At 36.0% G+C, this 24,884-nt stretch overlaps 1 protein-coding gene across 1 annotated transcript; it reads left to right on the forward strand.

Moving 5' to 3' along the window:
* Nucleotides 1-2,764: 2,764 nt before the first annotated feature.
* Nucleotides 2,765-23,336, forward strand: LOC134334802 (gamma-aminobutyric acid type B receptor subunit 1-like). The gene is made up of 18 exons (XM_063017263.1): nt 2,765-2,925; nt 7,832-7,966; nt 9,099-9,269; nt 10,386-10,487; nt 11,210-11,275; nt 11,787-11,978; nt 12,598-12,843; nt 13,832-13,895; nt 14,386-14,463; nt 17,831-17,981; nt 18,303-18,435; nt 18,547-18,663; nt 19,264-19,371; nt 19,648-19,741; nt 20,467-20,594; nt 21,624-21,752; nt 22,370-22,513; nt 22,999-23,336. Exons 1-18 carry the CDS (start codon nt 2,800-2,802, stop codon nt 23,257-23,259), a joined length of 2,445 nt encoding a protein of 814 aa, XP_062873333.1. The 5' UTR covers nt 2,765-2,799; the 3' UTR covers nt 23,260-23,336.
* The last annotated feature ends 1,548 nt before the right edge of the window (nt 23,337-24,884 follow it).

Here is a 24,884-nt window from a genome sequence, read left to right on the forward strand (position 1 = left end):
ATTGATAAGATCCTGTTCTTTTGACTTAATTTTGTCTTATTTTGTCTCTGTCATGCTGATAGATCTCTGATGCATGAGATTAAAGTGAATACTTCGTACATTTAATTTTTTTATTCAAACAAACTCAGATAATAATGAATTGTTAAAAGCCACTATTTTTAAAAAATTTGTATTATTTATACAAATGACAAACATTGAACACAATAAACACTGAGGCATTTATGCATGCCAGTCACATTCATCTCTCTGTAATTATTTAGCTTTGTGCTAGATATCGCTGGGTGTTTGTTCATTAAATATCAACTAAATATCAGGAGTAAATATTTAATGACTGGCATGGAGAGAAATTGGAAATAAGCTCAGACTCACGTAGTGTAAGAGTTTTAGAGAAGGTGTAATTAGAGTTGGAGTCGATGGACCAAATGTCACTGATTGAAAGGAGGAAGGGCTCTAGTCACCTTTAAAGGGTAGCTCAGCAGTTTGCATTCATGAAGCCAAGGCAATATAAGTAATCTTCTGCATTTTGTTTATAAATGTACTGAGGAAGATATTGTGTATGGCTTTTGTAAATAAACCACTATTTTATTTTGATGAATAAATTATGAGCGGCAGCCTCAAATGTCACTCAGCCCAGTATTGTTTACTGTTCAATGTTTGCTAGTTTTTCTACGTATGACCAGGTGCTTTGGCTATAAGAATTATAACCATTAATGCAAAAGAATTCTGTATAATTTTTTACATAAATCCAAAACTAATTTCGAATGCATGTTTACTAACAGTTACCTTGTTGATATTTAACACATTATTTTTGTACATTTAAGTAATATATGGTCATACATATTGTTACCATGACTTAACAATGCATATAACTTGATGAAGGTTCAGGTTTCTCTTTAGTCAGTTAATGTATAAAATCTGTAGGGATAAAGCGGAAAACTGTTCATAGAGTCAGATCTTGCATGTGACCAAAAAAATAAGTAGTTGTCTATAGCATAACTAATGCTCCAGCTATCTCCAATTTTATCTATCTATCCTTTCATCCATCCATCCTTCCATCCATCCATCCATTCCTCCACCCATCCATCTATCCTTTCATCTGTCCTTTCATCCATCCATCCATCTATCTTTCCATCCATCCATCCATTCCTCCATCCATCCATCTATCCTTTCATCTGTCCTTTCATCCATCCTTCCATACATCCTTCCACCCATCCTTCAATCCATCCATCCATCTATCCTTTAATCCATCCTTCCATCCATCCATCCTTCCATCCATCCATCCATCCATTCCTCCATCCATCCATCTATCCTTTCATCTGTCCTTTCATCCATCTTTTTATCCATCCTTCCATACATCCTTCCACCCATCCTTCAATCCATCCATCCATCTATCCTTTAATCCATCCATCCAATGAATTCATGGACTGGTACTTGCCAAAGCGCTCTCTCTCTCTCTCTCTCTCTCTCTCTCTCTCTCTCTCTCTGTGTCTGTCTGTCTTTTCCCCCTCATGAGTATATATAGCTCAGTTCGCCACACTGCTGTACTTCTCTCATGCTTTCTATGCTGATTATCCTAAAGTCGTTGGTCGTGGTTTGATCCGACTCCTCGGCTCGGTTTTTACCGGATTAAAGGATTACACTGGAATTAATCGTTTTTGAAAACAATATGCGGATTATATTTCGCCAGTAGCGCACTGTGGTGTTAATCGCGCTTGTTAGCGCACATGAGGTTTTAGGGAGCGCATTAACAGTTGCGCAACATCTCTGTATCCTTCTCCATATACTGAACTTAGAAACAGAGACGCTGACTGTACCAAATAAGTGCTAATTATTCAGTGGTGATTGAGAATAACCTAAATCGCGTTTACTGTCTCTTATATTTCCTATACAGATACAGTTGTGCATAAATCGCTGTTTTTATTTGAGCAAATAGTTCTTAACAGAAGTAGCCATACCAAATGAATACTGGAAACCTAAATTTAAAGATGCACAGATTGTAGGTGGTAAACTTGTTTTCTCCTAAGTAAATGTATGAATTAGTTTTATGCGTAAAAATGTAAACGCTTAAAGAGAAGTCACCTGTTGACATGAGCATGTGTTTTTATAAACCATAAAAATCCGATTATTTGCGTTTTTATAAATTATTAGCACATCGATCCATAAAAAGAATTATCATGTCATTTTGATTGCTAGTTTGTGATTTTTAGGGCTGAATGAATATCTAGGACAGATTTTGGATAAAAACGTAACTAATAAGCAAACACACTTGTGACAGTCTTCAGTCTTGACTGTTATTTACGTTTGTAACTGTTTTATTATTTTTATTTAAAAATGGGGGGGGGGGGGGGGCGTTAACGTTGTAATTTGTATTTTTAATGTGTAAGTATTCATACAATTTTGATATTTGATACAAAGCAAAAAAGATTTGTAAACAAACATAAAAGTTTCGTGCGTAAAAAGACCAAGTATCTGAAATGCAGTTTGTTAATATGTAGCATTTCTGACAGCAGTTAAATTAGGTTCTACTAAATTAACGCTATAGAGTGTGTTATAAATCACAATGTAGAGCTTTAAACGTCTTATAATTAATACACACTGTCAGGTTTTTATGCCAGTATAGTGGAGAGAGTCGTTCCCACACTGCACTTCGGATAATCTGGGTGGAATTACGCACTCATGGAGCGCTGGAGAGATTTGAAGAGCGTTAAATTTAGAGCCACACTATGGATGTTCACGCTGCTTTCATGCTGGTTTGCGGTTACAGGAAAGAAGAAGCTGTATATTGGAGCATTATTCCCTATGAGTGGAGGATGGCCCGGCGGACAGGCATGTCTCCCCGCTGCGCAGATGGCGCTGGAACTGGTGAACAACCGCAGCGACATTCTGCCCGACTATGAACTAGAACTCATCTATTACGACAGCATGGTAAGCAAAAAATGTATTTTTGTCACCACTCCAGCTCTGGTGTTTATCAAAATAACAATCCCAAAAGAATATGGTAGCTATAACTATGTATGTTTAAGTTTGTGTAAAAATTATGTTTACATATAGGTTTAATCTACTGTATTTACTGTATCATAAATACCAAGGACAAGATTTTCAATAACACAGAGAAAAGAACAATAAGAAGTGTTAAACTGAACTGCTCTAAATATATGCAGCAGCTTCTTTATTAGGAACACCTGTACACTTGTTGATTATGGAGGGAAATGCACAGGACTAGTTTCAGTTAAAAAGAATGCAAAAGCAGAAAAGCTTCTCAGATTGACCAGGAATCTGAGACAGTGGTTTGCACAGGCTCACAGAAACTGGACAATCAAAACTAGGACAAAAACATTGACCCTGCAAATAGTAGGGTCAAAATTTCACATAACCTGCGTGTGTGTTTTTAACGAACTATCATTAAGCTTAATATTATGAGGGGACATTACAAGACTACACTAAAAATTACTTTTTACACAAGACCATGTGACTTTTTTCTTCAATATACTAAACGATTATTTGAACATTGTATTTTGTTTTTCACCCAGGATGTAATTTAAACGATTGAAAATAAATCAGGAACGAGACAAATACGTTTTATGATACTGTTGTGTAGATGTGGTCCAGCTAGTTATCCAAACTACTTTTGCATTTACAGAAAAATACAGAATGTGAACTGTGTTGGTCAGTCTGTTTTAGCTCAGTCTAAAAAATAGTTTGTACAGTTAGATTTAGCTAGATTTTTTTTCTTTTAACTAAAATCTAGCTTATCCATGAGAAAACAACTTAGCTTGGTATAGAATGGTATAGTTTATTTGTAATAGAGCATGGAGATTGTTTTAGATCAGAAAATCTGCATAATGCTGTAAACATACAGTAAATTATAGGACAGTCAACAGGGATGTGAGGAAGTGGACAAGGCTGAAAATGTACTTGCAAAAGCCCTTCATGTATTAGTCACCCCTTACGGTTTAGCTGAATCAGGGTTGAATCACGTCCTCCCTGCAATCAAACCACGTAAGTGTGTATTCAGCAGCGGCTTGAGACTTTTCAAGAGTAGCCTGGATTGTGGTTTTGGTGTTAGTGAAGTGTTAAAGCTGTCCTCCCAGATGCTTAGACATTAAAATTCAATTTAAATGGACTAAACACTGCATATGTGGGCCCCTATGAACTTTACATTTATTTCAATTCATGTATTATTATTATTATTATTATTATTATTGTAACTTTTATCATAGATTTTCTGTTTTATATCTGGGTCTGAGCCGCAAAGAATTGCAGACCTATCAGAAACTGAATAGCCTATTTTAGGGTGGCACGGTGGCTCAGTGGGTAGCACTGTCGCCTCACAGCAAGAAGGTCCTGGGTTTGATCCCCAGGTGTGAAGTTTGCATGTTGTCCCTGTATCTGCGTGGGTTTCCTCCGGAAGCTCCGGTTTCCTCCCACAGTCCAAAGACATGCAAGTGAGGTGAATTGGAGATACAAAATTGTCCTTGATCCATGCTGCAATATTTGTCCAAAATTGACACTGAACTTGTGAACTGATGAATCTTGTGTAACCAGTAACTACCGTTTCTGTCATGAATGTAACAGAAGTGTGTAAAACATTACGTTAAAACCCTAATAAATAAATGGCCTATTTTAAACCATAATAGCCCCATAAAATAGAATAAAAGTCACATGTATAATAGTGGCCATCATAGTGGTGCAACTGGTAGTGTGTGTGCTTGTACAGCTCCTAGGTCTTAAGGACCTGGGTTAGAAAGTGTGTGTTTCTATTTGATAGACGGGTGCACAGCCAATGGTGTTTTTCACTGCGTACCCAGTGTTTACATGTAGGCTGTGGATCCACCACAACCCTGAGTGTAATATAACAAATGAAGATAAATAAATACACAAATGTATACATATTCTTAAGACATGTTTTCTGTCGTAAAATAACCCAATGTGGAAACATTTGTGAAAGCAAAACCTTTAATCACATTTATTTTTGGGAAGCCTTAACATTAAATTATTACGTAAGCTGCTAAATAATTTTTATTTCCTTGTTGGAAAAGGTTTCCTAGTTTTAAATCTATTGTTAAGATCACATTAATAGTAGAAATGCTTCAGTAGATACAAAGTTTCTTTGTGAACTTTACAGAACTGAAATATAAATGCTGCTTTAGGTCAGGAGGCAGCAAGAGCTTTTGGCAGTGTGATTGCAACAGGACTGTGTTTGGCATACATCACTCTGCACTGAAATCACACTCTGTATCGAAGAGCGAGAAGAAGGAAAGAAAAGTTGCCATGGCAACGGGCATCAGTTAACACAGAATTGCAGTTTTGGAAATATTAAATAGATAAGAGGAGCAGATACTTTAGTAGATCAGTAAACAGTGATATGTAAACACCTACAAATCTTCTTTTAAAATAAGATTGAAGCAGAATTAGCATTCAACAAGAGTGAATTAGCACTGTTGGATTTGACTTTACTTAAATATGGGAACAAGGATGATTTACAAAAACAAGACAAAACACAATTCAAGCATCACACTGAAAAGTGTCTTGCATATGGGCCTTTATTTATAAAAAAAAAAAAGTAGTTTATGATTAGAGAAAGTCATGCTTAATAGGAAAGATTTTTTTAAACAAAAACAGGCTCTCGGTTTGCGGAGCGGTCTGTTACTCTATCCCAGCAGTGCTGATACCCAGGTTTAAATCTCAGCAGGTTCTACTGACTGGCCAGGTGCCTACACAGACATGGTTGATGTCTGTGTGGGGAGAGCTAATGCCCTGCGATGGATTTGTGCCCTGTTGGGGTTGAATTTTTGCCTAGTTTTTCCTGGAAAACCAGACCCACCACAACCTTGACCAGCATAAATCAGTGGTGAAATAAATGATATGAATGGAAATTAAATGAAAAACAACAACAATAAATTAATAATGGAAATGACACTCTCTAATGGTTAATAATCATCGATTTAAATAAGATTTAGGGTTGTCAGATTGCTCAAATTATAGAACACTGTAATGTGTCCAGCTTAGTCTAGATGTATAATCAGTACTATCAATTATTATTTGTTATTTGTGCAAACTTAGTGGTCACTAAAGTACACAGTGGTGGCATTGCATGTATCATGGGTACAATGATGTGCCGTGAATGTTCCAGTGTACATTTGAATGTACTATTTGGTAGATTTGGTCCTCATAAATAGAAAACTAGAATTGAAAATACCCACCACACACACACCATCTCCAGACTGCTGTCATGGTTTGATCAACTTTGATCAGTTATTAATGGTGATGAGGCAAGACAGGAGTACAGCTAGGGAGAGAGAAATACAAACTTGACAAGGTGCCTTTGAGCTTCTTTGTGATTTAATTGGCAGCTGTTGTGACCAGATTGAATTGAGTCACATTACCATATTCAAATGACATACCTTATTCATACATTTCATCTTCCCTAACAAAGTATCAAAGCACTGAAAAGCAGCTGGCAACACGGGCTATAAGATACATAAATAATGCATGTTGTAAAACTTTCTGTTCACTGTGGTAAACTGTGTAGTTTACATTCACAAAATGTATAACTGGGCAAAACAGAGCTGGAGCTGGTATAGACACAGCGACATTGGATTTGAAGACCTGGGGTTGATCCCTGTTTCTGATCACTGTCAGGAGTTTTTCCATGTCTGTGTGGGTTACCTTCCACTTTCCAAAAACATGCAGAACATTGACTTGCTCTAAACTGTCCATAGATGTGAGTAAATATGTGTGCTGTCATTTAATTAACTGGTGCACTGGCTCTAATGGACAAGGAAATCAGGCTACAGATGTTGTGGTCTTTTTTGCAAATTAACCCCACAACCTTCCTAAACAGGTTAAATGTTAGCTAACAGTGACACTTAGCACACTGCACCAACCCACAACCATGATGAATTGCTAGTTTTACACTGTCAGCCCCAGCAATCTAGTCCCAGCGGCTCTAGAATTTGTACCATTCAGACCCTATTATTAGACTTAGGTAATACTTGTTAACTTTACAAGCATGTATTGAAAATGTACTGCTAGTGTTTGCTCCTAAAATCCAGTTCTTAAAGACAAAAGTGGATAAGTTTTTTTAACCTGTCTCTAACAGTGCTGTTCAAAAATTATGTTGAGAAGGGAAATACAAGTTTATTTTCACTAGGCCTGTGATTAAGTCTTAAAGGTGGGATTTGTGATGTTATATAGAGCGTATCCCAGCTTGTTTGGAAGCAGGAGTCAGAAGGCAGAGGCAGCCATTGAATCTGTAACCTTACTATCAAATCAAGCAGCTTACCAAAATCGCATACTTTCATACTGAACAGTACGCGAAAGCAGCATGCGAGAGCAGTTAGTATGTTTGAATACGTAGTATTACATAGTAGTACATACAACAGTATGCGAAAAGTACCCGGATGACCTACTGCCTGGGCACCCGACAGCAGAGGACAGGAGCCCCTACTGCACTGAAATGTATTGTAGAGTCTTATAGCTTTTGTGTTTGAACACATTTTAAAAGACTTTATTGTAAACTAAATGGTTAATAACAATAGTTAATTAGCTGCACTGTAAAGAGACCCAAGCACTCTCCTGTCTGGTAGAAGTTCAGTACAGCTGTAGTATTTTAGTGAGCACAGGATTTTCCTGCACCACTAATCAATTTTCAAATCATGACTAAATTACCAGGTATTGTGGTGTGTAAGTGAAGCTGTGAAATCAGCTAGCTGGAATTTCTCAGGAGATCTGTTCAGAACCCTGAACTACATTACATTTATAAACATAATTTTGAGCATTATTAATGTGTATGATTTGTATTATTTAAATTTTTCTTCCTGTATTTTAGTGTGATCCAGGTGAAGCCACAAAGCTTCTCTATGATCTCCTGTACACAGAACCAATAAAGATTGTACTGATGCCGGGTTGCAGCTCTGTTTCTACACTGGTGGCTGAAGCAGCTCGCATGTGGAACCTTATAGTGGTGGGTTTTTCCTTTATCAGCTTCAATACACTTTTGTGAGAATTATTACCACTGTTACTTGAGGCTTAATCTGTGGAAAGCTGCCTTGAAGTAATTATATTTCTGACTGCACAGTTGTTTTTACAGCAACAGAAATCAGGCTTGCAACCTGCTTCACAAGTAACTAAAATGATTTAATGGTTATGGGCACGTAAAGGTAATATTACAAATATAGTCATGCTTGGTTGTGGCTAGTGAAATTTAACCCAGCTGTCAATTTAATTTGGTTAATTGGGTGATTGGTTGATACGTGGGTTATGTTTGTTTGATGTTATTGGTTTTGTTTATTCGAATAGGTGGTTATTGATGTTTTGAATTAATAAGTGATTTTTTGTTTAAGCTTTTTATAATGTATACATTTGTAAATCAACACAGCACTTTCCTACAGACCTCCAGAAAACCTTGCAAGCATCTTATTGTGACTTCCTTTTTACTGAATATATCAACAACAGTTTAGCTGAGGCAATAGAAGAGCATGTCTGTGTAGGTTTTACCCAGTGTTCTGCACCCACCCAAACATTTTTAATCACCGCCTGAAAGGCGAGTTCCACCCTCTGAAGCTGTCTTAATTTGACAGCACATAGTCGCTGCATCTGCTGCGGATTCACTGATGTTTAAAAAACTTAGTAATGGCTCACTGTGGAAAGCATTTAACATCAGAGCTGCATGCTTTTGCAAGCAGCTATTGATGTACTATATGCCAGCCAACGTAGATATACCGTGAATTATTTATTAAGGCATTTTATGCATTTTATACATTGACTTTTAAAATTTACAACTCCCTGTGGAAATTATTACGGCTCCCTGTGGAAAACAAGTGATGTCAAAGCTGCTCAGTGTGGCAGAAGAGTTTCAGTGTTCTGTATGCCGGACAGTATATTCCCAAAGTGAATTATTTATCAGGGTAGGATCAAACATCTGGTCAAATTGAGTTGAAGTTAATCTTATTGTGGAGTTTGTTTGGTAAATTCAAATTTTATAGAAGGAAGCAGGGGTGGTATGTTTTTTTTCTTGCACAATAAAAATGCTTGATTTGTTTAGCGTAGTGTTTCAGACTGTGTCTTTATTCACTGTCTGTTTTATTTATTTTCAGTTTTCATATGGCTCCAGCTCTCCTGCCCTGTCCAACAGGCAGCGGTTCCCAACATTTTTTCGGACACACCCCTCAGCTACTCTGCATAACCCCACTCGTGTACGCCTCTTCCAGAAGTGGAAGTGGACCAAGATTGCTACCATCCAACAGACAACAGAAGTCTTTACATCGGTCAGCCTCTAAAACACTCTTTATTAAAATAATTGAAATGAAAACCATTTACATTATGACTACAACAGAAAGAAGCAGCAGTTTAGATTTAGCATCAAAGAACTGTCACTAGCTATTGTTTGCCTGCAGCTTATGATACAACATTAATTCAACTTATAGTTCAATTGATATACAAAACTTGTAGAATTGGTTAAATTATAAGAGTAATTACAGTATGGAGTTTTAAACTTCATTAATTTTACTGGAAAAATAACTCTTACATGCATTTGCATTAATCACTGTCCACTGTCCTCGTGGTCATGGTCCATGAGGATTTTGGCATGTTGTTATGGGGCTTTTTTAGATAAAGCAGTCGTTGAAGATTATTAAAATAATTACCCATAATACTGGTAGAACAAAGGGCTTTGAAAAGTTACAAATGTTAAAGATTTTAAGAAAACTGTAAATAATTGCAGTGTTGGATATAAGACAAGATGTTTAAAAGCAGAATGGTGCAGTAGAGTTAAAAATTACTGGGACTGTAATGTTGGCTTCATGAAAATATTTTAAATAATTATGATTGTAGATAGATGTAGATGTAGATAGCATTAACATGCAGACAACAGACCATCTAGCTAGCCAGCACCGTTACTGGTAGGTTGAATAGAAAATGCTGGCTGGAGACAAGGTGCTGACAGCCGCCAAGCTAATTGCTATTGACCTTGCCTGCATTATTCATGGCTAAAGACAAATGAGTTTTTGTCTCAATTTGCATAAACATATTCCACAATCATGGTTTTTAAAAGGTAACAAACATAAAGCTAACTGTTTGGCTTATTAGCTTAGCTTTTAGAAAATCAGAGACTTGCTCACTTTCTAATAATTATTGGATTGCACTCTTGTGCACTCTGGAGATTCCTTCCAGTTTAATAACACCCTAGCCGAAGAGGCTAACACATGGGCCTCCAGCACATGTTAAGAGCTGTCAACACCAACACAAGTCAACTGCTGATCCTTTACACCAGTAGGATTCTATAATTCATTAATGCAGCTGCAGAAGAAAAACATCTATTTATTTAATTGTACATAAATGTGCTTTCTTTTTCCTACTGTCCACCTTTCTCGATCCTTTTTTAGACGCTGGATGATCTGGAGCAGCGGGTAAAAGAAGCCAGTATCGAGATAAGCGTTAGACAGAGCTTCCTTACTGATCCTGCTGTGGCTGTCAAGAATCTAAAGGTGCTTTGATGAAAAATTTAGCAGGCTTTGCCTCCTCAGCATGCACAGTGATCTAGCCTGCAGATGGTACATGGAAGCATTATAGAGATCCAGAGCCACAGATCAAGTGACAGTTTTCATGTAACATCTGCAGCCTGGGGCTAAACCAGCACACGAGGAACAAATATAATTTTTATTGCAGCATTTATTTTACATAACCTCTCATGAGATAACCCTTTTCCTCAGTAAGGTTTAAACAGAGGCCTGAAGACCCAAACAGAAAGCAGGATGTTTTTAAAAAAACACTTTCCATATGCTCACCAGAAGTTTGACTTGATAACACTTAATAATAATAATAAAATTACATGGATGTCAACATAAAAACACCATATACACCCTCAGTCACCCTAATCCCTATAAAGTCTCTTCATGTATTCCTATAAAGAAACAAATTGACCCCCACTTTGGCTGTTTAAAGATGGAACCTATTATTCAGTCATGATAATAGCCATAGCATCTGACATGGCATTAAGAATCAAACAAACAAACACATTTGGATATCTGTTGCCTTATGTATTAAAGGTTTATATCTGTACAATGAATGTTTAAGGACTGCTGTCAGAAACTAAAACATATATACCAGAATTATAAAATGTATTTTATGGAAAGCTAAATGTGTAATCAGTGCACTGTTTTGTACAGTTTTGCCCACTTGTGAAGATTATTTTTCTATTACTTTTTAGCGCCAAGATGCCAGGATTATCGTTGGGCTTTTCTATGAGACTGAGGCAAGAAAGGTCTTTTGTGAGGTACGTTATCAGGCTTTTGGCTTCTTTTACATTCTAATAAAACACAAGTCTTATATTTTTATTGATCATTCTTATTTTATTCTTTTGAAAAGGCTTTTCTCAAGACTTTGAAGTATGTATGTGGGAACTTGTGTTTATTCAGTCAAAAAAGCATTTGTATAACTGGGTGCTGATGTTGGTCAAGAAAGCCTCAATTGTTGTCCCAGTTGATTCCAGAGTTGTTCAGTGGCTCCGAGGTCAGGGTTCTGTGTGTTCATTTAAACTTTTTATAGAGCTTGCTTTGTGCACAGGGGGCACCCTATAGCTGGAATATGAAAGGGCCTTCCCTATTGTGTTGCTGCAAAGTTGGAAGCTAGAATTTCCTTTATATAATTGTTTTTTTACACATTAGTCATTGTTGTGGCTGAATTTAATTAATTTAATTAATTCAACTTGAGGGTGTGTCCCAGTTGGGTGTTTAAACTGATTGATTAACAGTCATTATTCAGTGTTTTTTTTTATCTCTCTACAGGTCTACAAGGAGAGACTTTATGGGAAAAAGTATGTGTGGTTCCTGATTGGCTGGTATGCAGACAACTGGTTTAAGATCAAAGACCCAGCTATTAACTGTACAGTGGAGCAAATGACTGAGGCAGTGGAGGGACACGTCACTACTGAGATTGTTATGCTAAACCCTGAGACTGTCCGTGGTGCCTCAGATCTGGTGTGTAAAACCTCAACTGTTTTATGAATCTCTTTATGGATAGAGTCTTTAGAATTTACATTTAGAACACCATTTGCCATCATAATTTACTTTTGTTTTGGTTTATATCATTATTGTTATTTTTATTCCTACTTTACTTACCACTTGATATATATTAGGAATTTTGATTCATTTATTTTCAATAATCAATTAATTGTGGTCAGTGTAAATGTAAACAGTATTTAAATAAAATATTGCCATGTGAAGTAACCTAAAGTGTCTAAACAAGCATCACACTATGAGAAGAGTTTAAGTTTTTAATTTGTCCTAAATACATCTTCATTATGGCAGTGTTGTCTGGCTTACCACACAAAAGTCACAAAATAAATCTGACAAACATCTAAGATAATGAATGCTTCACTCACCTCAAGTAAACATGAATAGAACTTTTTGAAAGACATGGGCCCGATTACAGTGGACATTAAGTTGACACATCGTTCCACAATGGGAAAATCATACAAATAGTTAAACATGACGGTACATAGTGTGATAGGTAACGAATGCTTTGCTATTTCAGAACCAGGGTGACTTGCCCTAGTTGACAGATATTTTCACATTTTATCCTCCCCCATTAATCCAGACTTCACAGGAGTTCCTGGCCCAGCTTATGTCCCGACTTGGTGGAAAAAATCCTGAGGAGACGGGAGGATTTCAAGAGGCTCCTTTGGCGTATGATGCAGTGTGGGCTCTTGCTTTGGCTCTTAACAAGACGGTTGCACCATTACAGGCGAAAGGAAGAAGACTGGAGGACTTCAACTACAATAACCAGGACATCACAGCAGAGATATACCGAGCCCTTAATACCAGCTCATTTGAAGGAGTATCAGTAAGTAACAGTAGAATTTTTGTTGCTTTTGATATGAATTGTCTCAACTGAGATAGCACATAATCTAATGTTATGGACATTTTTATTTTACTGATCTTAAATAGATAAAACTAGCCTTTCCAACTGATTATAACTATTGAACTAATACTACGTCTACTACTGTTTTACTGTTTACTGCTGGGCTACATACAAGTAATGTTGTGCCACAACAGTTATGTACACTAATTTAGCAACAAAGGTAAAATTTGCCTATAGTTTTACTTTTATTTCAATTATATATAGTGTGCTGCTGCTACTACTGTTTTCACTGTTTGTCATTGTACTAAATTGTATGTCAACACAGTAAACCACACACTAGGTGGTGTGCTAAATCCACACACTGCAATGTACAAGACTGCAATTTGAGATACAGACATGTGCCGATCACAGCTAACTTTTATAGTGAGATAGCAGTGCTGTTTACATTCTAGTTTATAATAAACATAATAGCATACTTTGAAAAGCTTTAGAGTAATATTAAAGCACACCAACCAAAATCAAATCATGCTATTATTATTATTATTTTAGTCATTATAATTTTTTTAATACATTTTTACTTTTAAGCCTAAAAAGCTTTATATTTTTGTATTATTGTATTATTGTATTATTTGTAGACATGACAGACTTTTTAAGTTCATGCTGAGAAAAGCTATCAAACTCAAGTGTTTTTCAAGCCTTTGTTTTAAAGTCAGTGACAGTGTAATACTGCTTTGTGAGTAAAAATACATGTTTAAATACTCATAAAATTATTTATATTTAAAAAATGAAGTAATATAGTATATCACTGCTTGATTTAGCATAAAACCACACCAAATAAACATCTTTTTTGTAGAGAATTAAATATAATCTTAAGTTGTTTGGGGCTTTTGGAAATCTCGACTGTCAGATGCAGTTACTATGTATACATTTACTATGCCTTGTAAATCTTTTACATTTTGGTCTTTTTTAGGGCCATGTAGTATTTGATGCGCAGGGTTCCAGAATGGCTTGGACACTTATTGAACAACTGCAAGGTATTTGATTAAGTATGTTAAAACAGTATGTATTAGTAATTATTCTTTACCAAAAATGTAAAATGCTGTAGAAATCTACTTTGAAATAGACATTTTGATTAGGAATTCTTATTATTATTATTAGTCAGTTATATAGTATAGTGAAGATTTTTAATAATTTGCCCTTTAAAAGTTTTCTAGGAATTCTTTTTATAATAGTGAAGAAAATTTTTTCCTTTCTGAGAAAATGGGACTTTTTGAATTAAGCAAAAACAACAAAAAAAGGTTATTAGTGGAAATACAGCCTGGTAAATGTGAACAATTACAAAAATAAAACAGTTTGGTGTTTACCAATTGCTAGAGTGACTTGTCTCTTTTCGTCAGTGATAGATTTATTATATACTGGGATAGGCAGACTTGTGTCAAATAAAGAACCTGGATTTTTTTTACTTTGTTATGCTCTCCGAGCTCTTTAACGTCAGCCTTTAAGCTTTAGTATTGTATCTTGCAGGTGGAAGTTACAAAAAGATTGGATACTATGACAGCACAAAAGGCAATCTCTCTTGGTACGGAAATGACAAATGGATAGGTAAGGCAGATTGATTCCTTTCTTCTCAGTCTAGACAGCTGTCACCATCTATGTCCATGCCATTTCCTCTTCATCCTTTTCTGTCTGTCATGATTGAGGATGATTGCTATTGATTTTTTGGCATGACAAAGTGCTGATGTATTGTTTAATATGTCACTAGCACATAACTGCCCTTTGAGCTGACTGAGGCTGTGCACATGGGAGAAAACATCAAATATTAAAGAAAAGTCTATATTGTCCTGAATGTGAGATGTGAATGAAAGAGGTGAACACTAATGGGACATTTTGTATGTTTAAAGTTAATGAAAGGTACACAACAGATTGATTTATACTATAGTAGTAAAGAATACAATCCAGTTGTGCTATTATTTTTGTAATATTTATTGTATGTTCAGGGCAAAACTGATGTATTTCTGTCTTTGTCTGTATAAACTGGTTATCTTTGCTGTATACGCTGGTTATGCATATCCACTTGTAAAATGCATAATTACATTATCTTATCTCTGGAAGGTTTTTATTTTCGCACTTAGTTTAATTTACAAATAAGTTTTGATTAAATAATTTATAAAAGCTTTACAAAACAGATGTGCCAAATGATGGAGTGTGATGAAACACAGAGAAAGGATTTATTATTTAGAGTTAAATAGATTCAAATAATAAGTAATTAGACTGCACTTTTTCAGATTACACTTTATACACCTCATTATTATGACTCTATACGATTATATTACTACCCTCCGGAACTGGCAAAATCACTTTCATATTCCAACATAATTTCCTAGTTTGCAGATAAAGTTTCATGCCTGGAAAGCAAACACTAACACAGTCGAACTGCAAATTACTACACATTAAACATTGTCATGTTTAAGCTTTAATGAGATTCCAAGTACATCTACAAATTACTCTGCCTCTTGAAAGTCAATTTCAAGTCAGATTCCCTTGTGCATTACAGATTTAACACCATGTCCTTAGGATGTTATTTAATAGGTCACACACCCAGACACGATTAAAGCCATACACACTGATCTAATTGAGTTGATAATTCTGCCAGCATGACAGCATTCCACTGTCATTGTCTGATATTAGAGGAGAACCTGAGCTTAGAATTTCCTTACTTGTTTTGGAAGCAAACTACAAGGTTACGATTAATAAATGTTGTAATAAATTATGATGCTCAGGTTACGCAGCGGCCTAATGCGCTAACCCACCGCTGCTGAGCTCTTGAGCTCTCGAGTTCGAATTTCAGCTTTTTGTTTGGCTAGCCGGGCACCTACACAGACATGATTGGCTGTGTCTGAGAGTGAAAGGGCCAAAGGCATTCCTCAGTGTAGCTGGCTAATTTTTGTGGAGGGGATTGTAATTTTAAGTTTTAACTTTTTTAATATAGCCCAGAAAACAAGAGTGCTTTCATGTTATAGACTTTAATTAGCATGAAGTCAAATATGCTGTTTCAACTTTAAGTGCCTTAAGTTTTTATGTGTAGCTTTCAAAAAAGCATACATATTCTTAAACCATATAAATATTTAAACTGACCTCAAACTAAAGCACAGCATTACATTTTTTGCAATATGCCATCTTCCTGTTTCTTTACTGCCCATCAGCACATGAAGTGTGTTACATTACATCCCACCAGCTTATACTTAAATGGAAGTAAAATCCAAATGACTTGGAAACTTGCGAAGAGCTTTAGCTGGAGGGTTTGGATTTAAATTAGCATGACTTTGGGTTTTACTTGGCTGCAATTATGATATTTTCATAATGTCTCTGCTGGTTCATCAGCAGAAAAGAAGGATCCACTGTCTGTTCATGTTTGCAACAAAATTGGTCTTAGCCATTGAATAGTATTCAGCAGCTTATATGTTCAGACATTCATTTACAGCTCACTTGTATGGATTGACATCAATTTCTACTAATGGGGGCTAGCATGTGCTTACTCTGAGACACTTGTTACTAGTCACATTTTTACTAGTTGCTGCACGTCCACTGTCATTGGGCAGGTCAGTGTGCTTGTAGGATTGTGTTATATTAATATGTTATCTGCAGACCGCGCATAATTAAAAATATCCGCAGATTACAAACATTAGGACCAAGATTTTCATTACTTACTCATGCATAAACATCACAGAGTCAACAAAAAATTACATAATGTGGAGCCTAAGTGTTTTTTAATTTATCATAAAATGATAGAAACAAGTTCTGGAAAAGATTGATAGGCCCAATATATTTGGTGAACACAGCCTTACAGCTAAACCTACATGTACAACTAACAGCAAGTCACTCTGTACCAATTCGGGACCTGACATTCTGAAAAGAAAAAACAAACAAACATGGGCACACCCAGGGCACCAGGGCATTAGATCTAACAAGGACTTTTGGCCCCCCTACTCTTCACTCTGTCCCTGATACTGACCAGCTTGACTCAAGCTGTGTTGGCAGGAGAACAGAGAGTGTTTCCTCCCAGCTAGGATTAGATTGCATCCTTTATTTATGAGTGGAAGTTTACAGTCTGTCCTACTTATAATACTAAATTTAAAGCCAATGGAGATATGAATGTGCATTAATCATTTACAGTAAAACAGTATCTGATAAGAATATGGAAATTACCTTCATTTACTTTACGTTTTTGAGGAAGCCAGATACATTAATACCCAATAACAATATTAATTATGAAAGTTCTGTGTTGGTAGACATATCCTCATTCTAGCACGCCCAACATAGCACAATTAAGCTAAAGCTTGTTAGAAGTATGGGTAGGCAACAAGTTAAAAAAGGAAGTACACGTCAGTGGAATTTTTCTGCCAACACAAGGTTAGTACTTTGCAGGAGGTGGGTTTTGTATCATTACCTAAAAACAAGTTGTGCCATGTGTACATGTTGAAGGATTCAAAGTATGGATTAAGTAGGGAACTGGTCCATTTTTTAATTTTGTAGGCATGCATCATTGTGATATATCTAAAGCAGATGTATTTAAAAGCAAAACGTGTGGTAGTCACTCCTTAAAAATCAATGTTCCAATTTGTCCCATAAGTATTTAATAGGGTTAGGCTGAGGGCTTGGTGCAGGTCACTGGAGTTTCTTCACACCATACTTGTCAAACAGGTAGATTGCAGTCATTATTATGAGATATCTACTTTGGAAAACCTGGCACAAATAATGCCACAAATTACACAAACTTGTTTTATTTCCATAATCAGAATGAGCAAAGTAATAAAGATAATTAAAAACAACTTTTTTTCCCTTCTTTCTTTTTTAATATAAATTGTGTTTTCAACAGCAACCTGGCTCTCACTACTTTTATGTTGCTGTGTTAATGATGTTTCTTGAGGTTCTCTCATATTTTTATAATCTATTCATTTCCGCTTTGCAGGCGCTGGTCCTCCAGCAGATCAGACAGTGGTGATTGAAAAATTTCGTTTCCTTTCCCAGAAGCTTTTTGTTTCTGTGTCAGTATTTGCTGGGCTGGGAATCCTGCTGGGTATAGCCTGTCTCACATTTAACATCTACAACAGCAATATCAGGTAACTGCTTAAAAATGTTCAGACAGTACAGTACTGATATGTAGAGCGTAATCAGGCATAGGCTATATCCCACTATCTCATACATTATAAGCTGTTTAAATAAATAAAGCTATTTGTTATTTATTCTGTAGACAGACATGTACAATGTGGATATGTGGATTTTTTGCAACTGTGGTTAATATAATACAGTGTAGACTAAAATAAATGTGCACCACATCCAAGTTTATTTGACATTTTGCTTAGTGAATAAGAGGAAGTCTGATGTTCATGATAGAATGTATATATTGAGTAGACATTACAATTAAGTCTGTGTGTTGACAGGTATATCCAGAACTCTCAGCCATACTTGAATAACATTACAGCAGTGGGTTGTGTGCTTGCTTTAGCTGCCGTCTTTCCACTGGGCATGGATGGGCTCCATGTGCACAGGTCTCAGTTTCCTGTAGTGTGTCAGGTAATTAAATGTTTTATGTATATAACTAATTACATGTTCTGCTGTGATTTAGGTTAATATATTTATTACTTAACTTTTTGTATACATGTTTTATCTGGGGTTTTTTTCTAGTTTCGCCTGTGGCTGCTTGGCCTTGGTTTCAGTTTGGCCTATGGCAGCATGTTCACTAAGATCTGGTGGGTTCATACTGTTTTTACTAAGAAGGATGAGAAAAAAGAAAAGAGGAAGGTAAGATCTGGCATTTAGTAGATAAATGTGTAATGTAATACACAATGCAAGAACTAAAATATTCCTGTATGGATACCTATATGGATAACAATATAGGGACAACAATAAATAATCAATTATATGCTACCAACTTTGCAGCAGTTTAGGGAAGGGTCTTTCCTGTTCCAACATGACTGTGCCTCTGTGCACAAAGCAAGCTCTATAGAGACACAAAGAAAAGCTCAGTTTAAGAAAACTCCAGTGACCTGCACAGTGCCCTGACCTCAACCACACTGAACAGCTTTGGAACATCAGTTGAAGGTTTCTTGACCAATATCAGTGTCCAGCCATACAAACGCTCTATTGACTAAATGGACACAAATTCTCACAGACATACTTCTAAGTCTTGTGAGAAGTGTGGCTGTTGTTACAGCTGGAAAGATCACATGGAGGTCACTCTATATTAATATCATTAGTTTGTTTAATGGATGTCCAACAAGCTCATGGTCAGGTGTCTAAATACTTTTGGCCTTATAGTGTATGTAGTGTTGCTATCATACTGTGATATTGTAGTACATTTATAAAACCTTTGTGATTAATAAAATATTTTTTTTCTCACAGCACTTAGAGCCGTGGAAGCTGTATGCAACTGTTGGTGTTTTACTGGCTGTTGATGTTCTGTCTCTGATGATCTGGCAGATTGTCGACCCTTTGCACGTTACTGTAGAGGTGTGACAATTCATTTCATGACCATACCAAAAATTTGCATATACATGTGTTCTGGTAATATTTGTAGACAGTTATTTTTTTTGTAAAAATGTTTTAGACATTTGTGCTATATAATAAAGTTATGTAGACTTTTTACTATGAGGATATAAAATTAATTGCATGTTTTTGGTTTTTAGTTCTGCACTACATTTTCAAATTAATTCACCCATCCTCCACTTTTCTCTCTTTCTCTTGCTCCCTTGATAACTGCTTCCTACTCTTTGACTCTTTGAGCAGAAGTTTACTAAAGAAGCTCCTAAAGGAGATCTGGATGTGTTGATTCAGCCTTTACTGGAGCACTGCAGCTCTGAGAAGATGAACACATGGCTTGGTACATCATTTTTTTCTTCTTCCTGTAGTTTTTCCTCATTCTATCTTCAAATCAAGGAATTACAGTGAAGGATTTACTTACAATATGAGTAAATCTGTCATCTTTTTAAACCCCTAATGATAAACTAGCCACCAGTTAAAACTTTTTAAATAGAATATGTCAAGGTCAAGACTATAGAGAACGAATGCATACACAGTGCTTGTACATTTATGTCTACCTGTGAACAAGAAACACTGCAATGTCAAGCAAAGAGTGCTGTAGTTAATTATAGTTATTTGACAACATGATTATTGAAGATATCAGTTCATGACTGTTTTTCTTTAGTGACTGTATTTTCATGCAACAAATACTCCACCTGTAAATACTTCAGGGCATGTGTTTTCAACATTTCAGGACCTGTTCCTCGCTTTGTTTGTCTGCTTTATAAAATTCACCCCTGTACTTCCATCACTGTACACTAACACTAGTGAATAAACATTTATTAAAAGCCATTCGGCTTTATCAGACCCATGATTACACTTTATGTTCAGACTTTAAGTCAGTAAAAATAGTAAGCATCTTTTTATTCATGTTTTCCAAAGAATTATTGTTATACAATTATTGTTGGAACCAATTTCTATCAGATACAAAATAAAAGCCCATTGAGATTACACAGGTGTCTCTATGTTAAATAACTCTAGAAGAAGCAGTGGTGCTCTCTTTTTACTTGGCTTTTGTTTTCTCAGGTGTGGTGTATGGTTATAAGGGTCTTCTTCTGCTGCTTGGCATCTTTCTGGCCTATGAAACCAAGTCCATATCCACTGAGAAGATTAATGACCACAGAGCTGTTGGCATGGCCATTTACAACGTAGCTGTGAGTGTGACTGAAGGCTGCTATCAATTCCCACATTACTAATGATTTTCTTCACCTAGATAATCTCCAGAGCCTGGATAGTAGCATGTAATTTGCAGATAGGACACTTTTGATGGCATGAACTTTTCTAACCAAGATGAGTGTTGGTAGATCGATAGACAGACTGAATGAGAAACTGAAATACTGACAGACATGTAAATTGATTTGCTGGAAGGTCGACTGATAGATGTTTCCTAAATAGGTTGACAGCCAGACAAACTTACAGTCAGGAAAAAGTAGAAAAAAGACTGACATACAGAAATAAAGGAAGAAAGAAACAGAGCAAATAGACAAAATGAACAGCCGACTAACAGACTCAAATAAAACTAAAGAAAATAAGTAAAAGGAGAAATAAATAAACTATAATTAAATAAACAAAATCAATTGATCCACAAAAGTAAATTTAGTAGTAGAAGCTCTAATCCAAATGATTAAAAACAAAGATTTTGTTGATTTTTTTCCCCCCCCAATATATTCATTCATCTTCAAAAAGTGCCTCATCCTGAATAGAGTCAGCAGCTGGCATCTTTTAAAATCATTATTTCAATTACATTAATGTTTTAAAATAGTTAATGATATAGAAATCGGTAACATGGCAGCCCAGCTGGAAGAGTGTGTGCCACACAGAATGTGGATTGGCAGTTTTAAATGATTGCTATTGAGTGACTGGGTGAGACCAGTATAAAGCAGTGGTAAAACGGACAATGAATGAATGAATGAATGAACTGTTCCAAATCACTCCAATTTGCTTATTATTCTCCTGTTTATCTTAGTTGAACCTAAACTCCCCATCATATTTCTTTAGTAATGTTTTAAATGGTTCTAAGGGTGGGAATGTATCTTCTTTTGTACCACCATGAGTTTTACTGGTATATACAATGGAACTGTATAAGATATTGTTCCAGTAATTAATGACGTAGGATATGTATATTCACTCTTACCCAGTTTTTACTAAAATTGTTTCATTGAAGAATCTTTCTTTCTCTTTAGGTTCTTTGTATGATCACCGCTCCAGTGACAATGATCCTCTCCTCTCAGCAGGACGCCTCTTTTGCCTTTGCCTCTCTGGCTATTGTGTTCTCTGTCTACATAACCCTGGTAGTGCTCTTTGTGCCCAAGGTGTGTAAGCCAAAACTGATGGAAGATTCAAGAAGTTTTATTGTCATTTCAGCTTTATTTTATACAAGTACCTACTGAAACGAAACAACGTTCCTCCAGGACCCGGGTGCACACAAGTGCAAACAATACAATCTGCACAGTGCAGAGAACAAACAGTGTAATGAATACATAAACCTACAATAAATACACATTTCACATTTTAGACCTCAAAAAGTGAAGGGGCTGGAACCAAAAGACAAGTGTGCTGTTGTACACAGTACTGAGTAATACAAAGTGAGGAAAAAAAATACACAACATCATTTGATATGTAGCAACAATTAGATCTATGTAGGTTTCATTTAACTTCTGTCTTTTCCATTTTTTTTTATTTAAAGTTAATTTCTAACACAAAACCAACAGATTTTACTTAAACCAGGTTTAGGTTCCAAGCCCCGCCATTGCCAATAACAATTTCATGTTAAATATTTATTAGCAGCATTTTAAAAAGCATGGTGCAAGCCTGCGACATCCAAAATTGCTAGCTGTCATGACACTTAAGTGGCTGAATATTAACAGTGACTTAAAAAAAGAGGTTTACTGTCTATCAACTTCTATTTGCCTGCTATGTGGTTACGCAGATGCGACGTTTGATTATGCGTGGGGAGTGGCAGTCTGAGCAGCAGGACACGTTGAAAACAGGATCATCAACCAACAACAATGACGATGAAAAATCCAGACAGCTTGAGAGAGAGAACCGCGAACTTCAGAAGATTATTCAGGAGGCAAGTTTTTTTCCCTTTCTTTAACAATATATCTGTTGCTTTTTTTGTATATACTGTCTGTGTACGTTTAATACATCAAAATTATATATAACAGTCCTTGAGGGTTGTATGCACCACTTTAAAACACTGAATGCAAAGTAGAAATACCCTGGATAAGGCAATCCATCACAGGGCTTTAAGGTACCTTATTAGTGGAAAATAATGCTATGGAATCACAGATCCTGTCATACTTAAAATTTCCTTGGAGTTTAAAGTGTTAAATAACATCTGACAACCATTGTTTTGACTTACATTACAAACATTATTACATTTGTTATAATTACATTTATTTGCCATAATGTTACAAAAATCTTTCATTATGTAATTCTTTATTTGAGTCTAAATCACACACAACAGTCCCAGATTCTTACGTGGCCACTTGGAAAATGTAATTGCCCACCTCTGGTATAAATCATATAAGAAAAATATTTTATTGTCTGTCACAGAAAGAGGAACGAGTTACCGAACTACGAAGTCGATTGGCAGAACGGCAGGCTCTAAGAGCTCGGAAACCATCATGTCAGAACCAAAACCAGAACCACAGCGCTTCACCTCCTGCTTCATCAGAGCCACCTGGCTACTCACCCAGCAAAGAGCAGCATTCAGTACCTCCTTCTTTCTCCAACAACTCCTCGCTCTACCAGGAAGAAGGAAAGCTGAGCCGAAACCACTGCCACAACAGCCGTTTGCCTCTGCTCTACAAGTGACCGAGCAGGACTAGACCTAAACAGGCTGTGTGTTCACGTGAGTCACCATTGTGTAGTTTAAACTTACTTTATTCAAAGGGGCATGTCTAGTCTCTGCCTTCTGTTTCGTCTGCACTTAGTGTTTGAGTCCTACATCATAGTGTCTGATATGTCGCCGCTATATCAATATCACGCTTCTGTATATTAACATATATTCTGGATTTCATCTTGTTTTATACTTAATGCCACTATGTTCTATTGCTATAACAATGACACCTACAAAGGCAAAGAAAGCCCCAGTTTTAAGGCTTATTTCAACTAAATTAGTTTTACATGGAAAATTAGGCTAAATAATAATTAGATATTATAATTTACTTATCCCTATTAACCTGGAACCATTACGTTATCATCTGTTACAGACTGTGCTCTTCTGTCTCTTCTGGAAAGACTTCATTGTTTACCTACTTTAAATTGACCTAGAAAAAAACATTGCTAAAAAATTCACATTGACTTTTATATTTTATTATATGGGAAAATTGTTTTCATTTTTCGTGTGTATTATAGACACACTAATTGTTTTTGTGTGTATGTATCTCCCACCCAAGCCAAATTTAAATCAGGGATTGAACAAGTTTAGTGCACAGAGTGTTGAAATATGATGTAAAGAATGCCTTTGAGAGCTTAAAGTAAGCTATTGTAGGTATACCCTAAATACACTTGAAACAGATGTGCTCTCATATCAAGAATAAATATTTAAAAAGGTAAAAGTTTAAAACCAGAGGGAATGGTACTTTTGTGGATAAGGGTGCCCAATGAGGCAGCAAATTAGCAAAATGTCATAGTTAGATAAAATTTAGTCGTTTAAATGCAGCCTGGCACACAGCCAGGAAATTGCTTAAATAGACTTGTGGGAATTGTCAGTCTGTCTTTAACAAGGTAAACAGTCGCTGACAAGTAGAGACTAGCGTTCTCTCTTTTTTTGTCTGTATAGGACAGAAAGAGAGAAGGATGTGAAAGAACAGCATTAAACATGCAAACAAGAAAACCAGATCACATGATTACCAAGTCTGTTACTAAACCATTCATTCTACAGACCTATTTACAGAAGTTTAAGACTTTACTTTGCTTGTATTATGGTTTAAACATCTCAGAAAAATTACATTAATCATGCATTTCTATTCTTCATTCATCTTTCCTTTTAAAAATGACATACATATTAGGGGCATGTCACAGTCAAGTGGGAATTCAAATAACTCACTATGTTGAACTAGCTGACTGAATTCAACTCATAAATGGTTTTAAAAATACAGTCAGCTAAAATTTAAAAGCCATAGTTAATGTGTACAGGCTGGATCATTACCCCGTTTTCATTTAGCTACACACAAGTCGCTATTTGTGGTGCTTTGGCAAATGAAGAAGTGAAATAGATGGTGAAACTCAAAACAAAATGTCAGTCTTTTCTTGTATCACTTCTATACTTTTACACAAGGGGGAATCCCTTGTAGGACAATGATCCTTTTCAGAGGGGAGTTCCCAATCATGTTGCAGAAGTGAGCTTGACATTTAGTGCTAAACTGTTGGGTCTGCTTACATGCAAGCTAATACCAAGCCCATAATCCTTTGCAAAAAAATCTTGGTGTTGCTCT

Source organism: Trichomycterus rosablanca, chromosome 20, assembly GCF_030014385.1.
Source record: "Trichomycterus rosablanca isolate fTriRos1 chromosome 20, fTriRos1.hap1, whole genome shotgun sequence".
In the NCBI taxonomy this organism is placed as follows: Eukaryota; Metazoa; Chordata; class Actinopteri; order Siluriformes; family Trichomycteridae; genus Trichomycterus; species Trichomycterus rosablanca.

Excerpts from the sequence above, each read along its gene's own strand:
- LOC134334802 (XM_063017263.1), top strand. The coding sequence starts at position 2,800 with ATGAGTGGAGGATGGCCCGGCGGACAGGCATGTCTCCCCGCTGCGCAG. Across the intron at positions 13,896-14,385 it reads ACTTATTGAACAACTGCAAG|GTGGAAGTTACAAAAAGATT; the intron begins GTATTTGATTAA and ends TGTATCTTGCAG. Across the intron at positions 18,436-18,546 it reads AGTTTCCTGTAGTGTGTCAG|TTTCGCCTGTGGCTGCTTGG; the intron begins GTAATTAAATGT and ends GTTTTTTTCTAG.